At 47.7% G+C, this 9,786-nt stretch overlaps 1 protein-coding gene across 1 annotated transcript in view; it reads right to left on the bottom strand.

Annotated features, from left to right (window-relative positions):
• Positions 1–9,558, bottom strand: part of HSPB8 (heat shock protein family B (small) member 8) — an 18,623-nt gene extending 9,065 nt beyond the window's left edge. Inside the window, exons 1-2 of the mRNA XM_017529563.2 lie at positions 8,548–9,558; positions 394–457 (exon numbers count right to left, since the gene is read on the bottom strand). Coding sequence (XP_017385052.1) covers positions 394–457; positions 8,548–8,914 — 431 coding nt within the window. The 5' untranslated portion in view covers positions 8,915–9,558. The remainder of the gene's footprint in view (positions 1–393; positions 458–8,547) is intronic.
• Between the last annotated feature and the right edge of the window lie 228 nt (positions 9,559–9,786).

Below are 9,786 nucleotides of genomic sequence, written 5' to 3'. Positions count from 1 at the left end.
TTTTTTTTTTTTTTGAGACCTTGTTTCTCTCTTGTTGCCCAGGCTGGAGTGCAATGGTGAAATCTCAGCTCACTGCAACCTCCGCCTCCCAGGTTCAAGCAATTCCTCTGCCTCAGCCTCCTGAGCAGCTGGGATTACAGGCCTGCGCCACCAAGCCCAGCTAATTTTGTATTTTTAGTAGAGACTGGGTTTCTCCATGTTGGTCAAGGCTGGTCTTGAACTTCTGACCTCAGCCTCCCAAAGTGCTGGGATTACAGGTATGAGCCACATCTCCTGGCCCAAGGGGGTGTCATAAAAGAGAGATGCCCAAGAGGAAGAGACCCCAGGTTGTGGGTCCTGGGTATGGCCCGTCCTCCACTCCCACCCTGAGCTCCACGCCTCGGGGTTACTTACTGGATTTTCTTTGTGAAGTTCTTAGAAACGATGCCACCTTCTTGCTGTTTCTCTTCGTGTTTGCCTGGAAGGAAGAGAAGCGGGGCGGGTCAGCGTCTATGTTCCTTGGGCATCCTTCAGGACTCAGGCTTGGATTCAAACCCTAGCCCTGGACCCGCCTTGCCGTGTGGCTTAGGCCAACCCAGAGACTCCAGCTGTCTAAGCCTCAAGGACCTTGTCTGCCACACAGACCCACCGAAGTCCACCTCCCAGGCTGGCTGTGAAGGTGAAATAAGATAACTGATGGAAAGGAGGGGTAGGCCGTGGTTTGTAGGTAATTAAGGGTTAGTCTTAGGAAATTGCAGAAACTGGGCCGTGTGTTATGCCAAATCGTCCAAGTCTCCCACCTGACCCCTCTTCCCTAACCTGCCAATAGAACCCTGGGGCTGACATCCCAGACTGGGTGGCAGGCTCGAAGTGGGGTCATGTGCTGAGGGTGACTCTGCCATGTAGCTTGCTTTACAGCTAACAGCGTGCTTTCCTAACTCTGAGCCCAGATGTCGTTCTCCCTTTGTCTCCCACGTGGAAACTGAGGCCTGGTGACGGGTCCAGGGCCGCCCAGCAGGTCCGTGGTGGCTGTGGGCTTTGAACCAGCTCTGAGTCTAGGCCAAGTTCCAGGACCCTAATGCCCCTCTGCCCTGAATTTCTGTCTGTTCCAGCTCCCGCTTAGCTCTTTAAGCCGAATTATCTGTACCCAGTAGTGAAAGCACAGCCTGGAAAAAGAATGCTTCAATCTACCAAAAACACCCAGCTTTTCCTAAGGGGACTGCGGATGTGAAATTCCACCAGCCCTGCCTCGTGCTGTGTGATACGTGAGGGCTTCCCAATCTGCTTAGGGAGGAAAAAGATGAAATTACAAGAGGGCTTGGGCCTAAACTGGTTTTAATCTTGAAATGTGTATAGCACATTTTAATTCTCTCGGCCTCTCCTCGTTTCTTTCTTTCTTTAATAGAGAGAGTGTCTCCAATTTCTTGTTAAACAAACGGGATTAGCACAACAAGGGGGCTATTCAGCTGTTACTTTTCACTTCTTATTTGTGGGGCCACCTTCCAGGGGTAAGAACCCTCTTTTACATAGGGAGGTGCTTCTGAGGGGCTTTGAGACCTAGAATGTAAATAACTTTGTTGAATACGGCAGTCCAGATTTTTTTAAACTGACAACTTATAGCCAATTACATTACTAATTACTTTTAATTATTTCTTTTTTAATAGCTCTTTTCGTGGTTATAAGATCATGCATGTGTATGTTAGAAAATGCAGAAAATAGGCCAGGCATAATGGCTCACTCCTGTAATGCAGACCCTTTGAGCGTCTGAGACAGGAGGATCACTCCAGGTGTTTGAGACCAGCCTGGACAACATAACGAGGCACTGTTTCTAAAAATTAATAATTAGCCAGGTGTGGTGGTGCGTGCCTGTAGTCTCACCTATTTGGGAGACTGAGGTGGGAAGATTGCTTGAGCCCAGGGGTTTGAGGTTACAGTAATCTATGAATCCACCACTGCACTCCAGCCTGGGCGACAGAGTGAGATCTAGTCTCTAAATTTAAAAACAACAACAAAAAAGGAAAGAAAATACTTTTTAAAAGAAAAAAAACATCAAAACTACCCATAATCCTGTCACCCCGAGGAAGCCATGTCATCCCCCAATCCATGGAAAAATTGCCTTTCACAAAACTGGTCCCTGATGCCAAAAAGGTTGGGGACTGCTGAATATTTTAAAGAATATTCTGACTTTTCTTTCTATGCTTCTTAGAAATATGTATATAAAACGTTATATAATATCGATATATATCACTAGTCTATCAAATGGGATAGTTCTATGCATTATGTTTGAAACTTATTTTTCTCTCTTGCTAACACATTATAATTACTTTTTCATATTACCAAATATTCTTTGGCAACTTAATTTTACTGGCTGCTGTGCTCTATTGAGGAATATATAAGAGCTAATTTAGCCAGTCCTCTACTTCTGGGCACTGAAGACGTTTCCAACACTGAAGTGTCTGGCTAACCAGAACGTGCTATTCTGTGAACGTGTGGCCGCTTAAAGAGTCTATTCTGGCTGGGCGCGGTGGCTCACACTTGTAATTCCAGCACTGTGGGAGGCCGAGGCAGGCAAATCACCTAAGGTCAGGAGTTTGAGACCAGCCTGGCCAACACGGTGAAACTCCGTCTCTACTAAAAACATAAAAAATTAGCCGGGCATGGTGCTGCATGCCTGTAATCCCAGCGACTCAGGAGGCTGAGGCAGGAGAATCGCTTGAGCCAGGGAGGCGAAGGTTGCAGTGAGCTGAAACCGCGCCACAGCACTCCAGCCTGGCCCACAGAGTGAGACTCCGTCTCAAAAAAAAAATTAAGCAGGAGTGTCTGGCTAACCAGAACATGCTATTATGTGAATGTGCGGCTGCTTAAAGAGTCTGTTCCGTGCTGCCAAATCTGTGACCACCAACTGCCTGGCTCTGACACAGGCCTGTGGCCAGAAGAGCACTGTCTGTTCTTCGGTACCCTCCTCCCAGCCAGGGCGCCGGGAGACCTGCTTCCCCTGGGGATGGGCCAGTGCCTCTGACTCAGCCCTTTTGCATCCTAGACTCCTCCTGCATGCTGGTGTTCTGCGGATAATAAATGACGATGATAATAATAATAACAGCAAACCAATATAGTGCTTCTTTGGTGTCAGCCACTGTTCTAAACACCTTATCTACACCAACGCCTTTAATTTTTGCAACAACCTCAAATAATAATAGTAAAACAATAATATAAGCGGGTACTTTTATTATTACCATTTTGTAGATAGGAAACCTGAAGTTCAGAGAGGTTAAGCGCTGTACCCAAGGTCACACAGCTTGGAAGTGACTAGTGCCAAGACTCAAAAGCAGGCAGACAGGTTCTGGAATACTGGGTTCAGACTTAAGTCTTTACTCTGACATTTCCTAGCACATCTCTAAGTTTCTCTGAGCCTCAGTTTATTCTTCTCTGAAATGGGAATGACAACACCTGCCTTATTGCGTTACTGTAGAAAGCAAACAAAAGTGAGTCACAGAACGGCTTTGGAAGTTATAAAAATACCATGTGAAGGTAAACGCTTGTGGTTTATTTTGATGTTTGGGGAAAGGACTGCTCCTCAGAACTAGATGCCTCTGTCAATGCTCTGAAAATAGGGTACTGGGATTAGGGAAAGGAGGATCTCTGAGGAGGGAAAGCCCCAAGAGTTCCACAAGAGGGGCCTGGAACTGGGGTAACCTGCTTAAAAGAGGGTATTGTTAGGAGGATCACCTTGAAACTTAATTTGCATATCATTTGCATACTTTGCTTGGGGCAGCTTAAGGATTATGAGTGATTTTTAATTTCTTATTTTGCTTTCCTAACTACATGCTCTATCATGAAGACATTTTATTTTTATAAACAGAAAAAAGTAATTATTATGATTTTTTAAAATGCCGCCAGGTGCAGTGGCTCATGCCTGTAATCCCTAGCACTTTGGGAGGCCAAGGTGAGCGGATCACCTGAGATCAGGAGTTCAAAACCAGCCTGAACAACATGGTGAAACCCTGTCTCTACTAAAAATACAAAAATTAACTGGGCATGGTGACAGATGGCTGTAATCCCAGCTACTCAGGAGGCTGAGGCAGGAGAATTGTTTGAACCCAGGAGGTGGAGGTTGCAGTGAGCTGAGATTGGGCCAATATACCTGTACTGCAGCTTGAGCGACAAGAGGGAGATTCCATCTCAAAAAAAAAAAGCATCTAGACATCAGAGATCCCTTGCAGACACGCTTTTTTCAACATGCCTCAGAGAAATAAATGTAGGTAGAACACTGTTAGCCCAGCTAAAGAAAGAAGGTGCTGTTTCCAGGGAAGGCAGAGTCCCTGGGACTAAGGAGAGGGGTGGGAATAAGGCCTTGGGGCTTTCCAGTCTCTATCTTAGCCAGGATTTGGCCCAGTGGCCCATGAAGGGAACATTTCTTGGCTGGTACTTGCAGGATGGGGGCAGGGGAATATGAGGCTTGCTGGAAATTGTCTAGTCCAGCATTTTCCAAACACGTCCCTGAAAGAGACACTCATACATGGTCAGATAAGACAAGGTTGCCTCTTAGAGATTCATAAACTATATTAGTGACTTAAAGGCTCTGATAAGTCCTGCAGTGAGAAGACCTGTTTATAATTTTGTTTCTACTGGTACCTTATAAGACTCTGATCTCTCCTCCTTCTGTCTCTCCGATGCCTAGTAACAGCTTGAAGTTCACTAGTAAACTCTGATCTTGTCTACTTCTTCATAAGGCCAACAGTAAAACTGAGGCCCCATAGGTTGTTGGATTTGCCCAGGGCTACACTGTCAGAAGTAGGTCCAGCCATCCTGACTCAGAACCATCCAGAGAGGCCTGACATTGAATGTTAGACACTGCCACGGAGAAGTGGGTGATCTCAGGTGAGTTACTTTCTCTGGGCCTCAGTTTCCTCATCTATATAATGGGGTTAACAAACCTACTCACATTTCCTAGGAGGTCCTTGTGAGGAACCACTGAGCCACCACAGGTAGGCTTTTAGCACGTGCTTGTGGAGGAAGGGATTTGTCATTATGTGGTGCAGGGTGGGAAACTGGATCTGACTTCCGATTTCTCTTGAAAGTTGTTTTTTACTTATTGTTATTTATTTTTATTTTTTGAGGCAAACTTTTCTTTCTTGTTGCTCAGGCTGGAGTGCAGTGGTGCGGTCTTGATTCACTGCAACCTCCGCCTCCCGAGTTCAAGTGATTCTCCTGCCTCAGCCTCCTGAACAGCTGGGATTACAGGTACCCACCCAGCTAATTTTTGAATTTTTAGTAGAGATGGGGTTTCACCATGTTGGCCTCTGGCCCGAACTCTTGACCTCAGGTGATCTTCCCACACCGGCTTCCCAAAGTGCTGGGATTACAGCTGTGAGCCACCAAGGCCGGCCTAAAAATTGCTTTTTAAATAGATCTCCTGATATCAATTTTATTTTTTAAACCTCTTTTATGAAAGCCCTTGTATGAGCTGTCAGGGAATTTGGATTCTGTCTAGCTGATCCCACTAATTACACATCTGAAAAGCTTTGTCTTTGTCTTATTTAAGCTCCCAATGACCCCATCTTACAGACGCAGAAATTGAGGCTGCATGACTCACCCAAAGAGTCCGGATTAGTAAGATACTTAGCTGAGATCTCAACACGGAGCTGCCAGACCCCACCTGTTAGGAAGCACCTACCAAAGAGGATGGCGAAAAGCCCTCCAGCCTGGACAGAGGGCCTCCTAGAGAGGCCACAGGGTGGGGTAGACCCTTGGATTAGGGCTGGAAACATCTAAGACCCTAATTAAAACAAGGACAGAAGGAATGGTGATAATCATTCTGTTTAGAAAGTGCCAGACAAGCACTATTATTCACTCCAAAATATACAGACACTCTGCATATTATCATAGGAAGTCTGCACGTGTTTAATCTTTCCTACGCTCTTGCAGGACAGGTATTATTATAAGAATATATATTATATTCTTATATATATATATAAGAAATATATATATAATAATATATATATAATATATAAGAAATATATATATAATAAATATATATATATAATAATATATAAGAAATATATATATATAATATAATATATATTATATATATATTTCTCATTCTGCAGATGAGAAAACAGGCTCAGCGGCATGAAAAGACTTTCTTGTCCACATCCACCATGCTGGTGAGCAGCAGTGCTGGGGTCTCAGCCCAGGTTTCAAAGGGCATCTATTTCTCGTGATTTATTGACGGCTTCCTGGGTGTCTGGCACTCTAACAACGACGACTTCAATAATAATACTGACCCCTTTTGTTCCAGGTCATAGAAATGTGAAAGGAAAATAAATCTGGGGCTTCCAAATCACTAAGCTAAAGGGAAAAGTCAGGCTGGGAACTGTTTAGGGCCAACCTACCCCGCCTTCTATTCATAGTCACCCCTCTGCTGGCTGGCATAGATGCGTATCTGATTGCTTCCCTTGGAAAGGCTGATTAGAAACTCAAAAGAGGCCGGGCGCCGTGGCTCAAGCCTGTAATCCCAGCACTTTGGGAGGCCGAGGCAGGTGGATCACGAGGTCAAGAGATCGAGACCATCCTGGTCAACATGGTGAAACCCCGTCTCTACTAAAACTACAAAAAATTAGCTGGGCATGGTGGTGCGTGCCTGTAGTCCCAGGTACTCAGGAGGCTGAGGCAGGAGAATTGCCTGAACCCAGGAGGCGGAGGTTGCGGTGAGCCGAGATCGCGCCATTGCACTCCAGCCTGGGCAACAAGAGCGAAACTCCGTCTCAAAAACAAAACAAAAAAAAAAGAAACTCAAAAGAACGCAGTCATCTGTCTCTCACCTATCTGTGACCTGGAAGCCGTCTCCCTGCTTCAGGTCTTCCTGTCTTTGCTTCCAGTTGTCCCGCCTTTCCAGATAGAACCAATGTACTTCTTACGTGTATCGACTGATGTCTCACGTCTCCCTAAAATGTATAAAATTAAGCTGTGCCTGGACCAGCTTGGGCATGTGTCATCGGGACTTCCTGAGGCTGTGTCACAGGCGTGTTCTCGACCTTGGCAAAATAAACTTCCTAAATTAACTGAGATCTGTCTCAGATTTTCTGGATTCACAGGTATGTACACATTTTACAGCATCACCTCATTTAATACAACAACACTTATGGTATAACTATTTGAACCCTAATTTCTGGAAGAGAAAACAAAACAGAAGCACAAAGAAGTGAAGTAATTTGCACATCCTGCTGTTTAGAGTTGGAGCCAAATTCTCGGATCTCGTGCCTGGCTTCCCAGCCAACTCAGAGATCTGGCTGACCCTGTCCGCCAGCACGTGGCCCCAGCCTGTCTCCCGGCCCACCACACCCGCCAGAGCCTCTGATGTTTATAATTCTGCCATGACTGGCTTGAAACTCTCCCTGAACGCTGCTAGGGCTTGTTCCTGCCCAGCCTTTGTTTGCAGTGGCTTTAATTGACTTTCTGGAAGGCAAGCCTCTGCCGGGAATACAATCTTTGTAATGGAGTATTAACTGTAAATCGGGAGGGAAGGAAAAGAGAGCTTTTTCTGCTGCCCAGCTTCACAGGGGCTGAGCTTCCTGTCTTCTCTCTTTTTCCCCCCTAGTATGCTTTTTTCTCCCAGGGTGGGATGCTGCAATAACAGTCCTGGCCTAAAGCTGTGGACAGGTACAGTCCCTACTCCCGTCTTCTTGCTGACTCATGGCATGACTGTGAGTAAGTCCCACCCAGGCCTCAGCCTCATCACTGCAAGATGGGCCTAGCCACCTCTGCTACTCTGGGCTGGTCTGAGGATGATTTTGGAGAAGTCTAAGGATTTTAGCCCAGTCCTTGGTACCCAGTAGGTGTTCAGTAAATCATCACTTCTTTCTGGCCTCCTAATTCTTAGATAGCCTGGGTCTGAATCCTTAGTGGCCTTGAACAAGTTACTTCAATCTCTCTGTGCCTCGGTTTCCTCATCAGCAAAAGGAGAAGATAAACAGTACCCACCTCCTCTGGTTGTTGTGTTAGCTGAGATGTTACAGGCAACAGCACTTAGCAAGGTGCTGAACACGTAGTTCGCACTCAAAGTTACCGGTTAGTGTTATAATTACTGGTAAACCTCAGTTTCCTTGTCTGGAAAAAGGAGAGGTGTTTCACAGGAAGCCAGTTGTGGTTATTAACACTATCACTGTTCTGCCTTAATGTGTACTTCTAGGCCCTGTGTTGTGAGGCTGGAGTGCACCAAATCCCATTTCTTCTTTGTGTTTTAATTCTTCAACATCTGCTTATTCTATTCTTTCTATAAAATGCTCTCTGTCAAAATGTCCAACACGGTTTCATTTTCCTGCCTGTACCCTGATTGATCAGCACCCAAAGACCCTAATAGCTGAGTCAGGCAGGTTAAGTTCTCTCCAGGGAGCCAGGAGAGGAGATCTTTTCCATAAAGATAACTTTGCAGGCTGCATTTCTGAGCCCTGAGGTCACCTGGGTCACACTGTCACAGCATCTGCTCTCAGGAAACTTTCTCCTGGCTACTCCCAAGGCTGAGGCCTACACCCCCTCCCCGGTCGCCTCTCCCACTTGCCCCCGACTCACCAGACACCTCCACGTATCCATCTTTGGTCTTCACCATCAACTCCTCCGGCTTGAAGCTGTGCACATTCACACACACTTTCCAGGGCTCCCCAGGAAAGGGTGGGGGGGTCCTGCCCTCGGCAGGCACCCCAAATCTGGCGGTGGCAGTGGGGCCCCGGGGCACCATGCCTGACCTTAGGGTGCCTGGCCAGGCTGAGGAGAGACGAGGCAGAGCCCAGTCAGGCCAAGGGGCCGTCAAGTCGTCTGGGAAGGGGTCCATACCAAAGCCATCATCCAGCAGGCGAGAGGAGAGGGGAGAGTCCCGGAAGGGGTCTCGGCGCAGGCGGCTTGGGTAGTGGCAGGAGAAGGGCATCTGACCGTCAGCCATGGTGGCTGCTGAGCTCAGAGGGAAACAGAGGCTCAGAGAGACGGAACCACCTTCCCAAGGTCACACAACAAGATGGTGTGGCTGGGCTGGCTTATTTTTCAGCTTCCGAAAACGCTGCTCTTCTGCAGGGAGAAGCAGAACCAACCGCTGCCAGGGACGGTTGTGCCCCCTAGGCTGGGGTCCCAGCCCCCAAAGGTGACCCTCAGGCGGGTCCAGCAGAATCCCAGAGGGCCCCTCTCTGCACTGCCTCACGACAGACCAGCAAGCCACTGTCCTCCCAGACCGCCCAGGCTTGCAGCCAGAGCCGCTGAGGTCTAGAGTGGAGCCAGGAGCTTAATAAACCCAGGGCACGCGCGCCTAGAAACTTCTTCTGGCTCCTTCTGGGCTGCAAGCCTTCTATTTATTTGCTGCTGGAGGCTGGAGGCGGGTTTTGCAAGCGTCTCCTGTCACAGGAGTATTCGGAGGTGATGAACCAGCCCCGGAGAATCCACAGAGGGAACAGCTGGGCTGGCTGGGAGGGGCCGCGTCCAAGTTCAGCCAGCCTCTCCAGACACTCCTCCCCTGGCCACTCTGCTCAGCTCCGCCCTCTGCTCGCTTCGGGAGCTGCAGCCGCCCACCGCAAGCAAGGCACCAAGGCCTGGCTATTAATAACCCCGAGCCTGGCTGAGGGCTCAGGTCACCCTCTGGAAATACCTTCTCTAGAGCGTGTTGTATCCTGCCTTTCCCCTGGGGACCTGCAGAAGGGAAAGAGAGAGACAGGAGCTCAGTGGATTTGAAGGATGGCCCCGAGTTGGAAACCCCACTTATAAGGTGGCCAAACTCCTAGAGCCTCAATGCCCTCCGGGGAGAGTGGTGAAAAAAAAGTTTTTAAA

Source organism: Cebus imitator, unplaced genomic scaffold (assembly GCF_001604975.1).
Source record: "Cebus imitator isolate Cc_AM_T3 unplaced genomic scaffold, Cebus_imitator-1.0 Scaffold59, whole genome shotgun sequence".
NCBI lineage: Eukaryota > Metazoa > Chordata > Mammalia > Primates > Cebidae > Cebus > Cebus imitator.
Note: the sequence above shows the minus strand (reverse complement) of the source record. Positions and strands in the feature narration are given on the sequence as shown.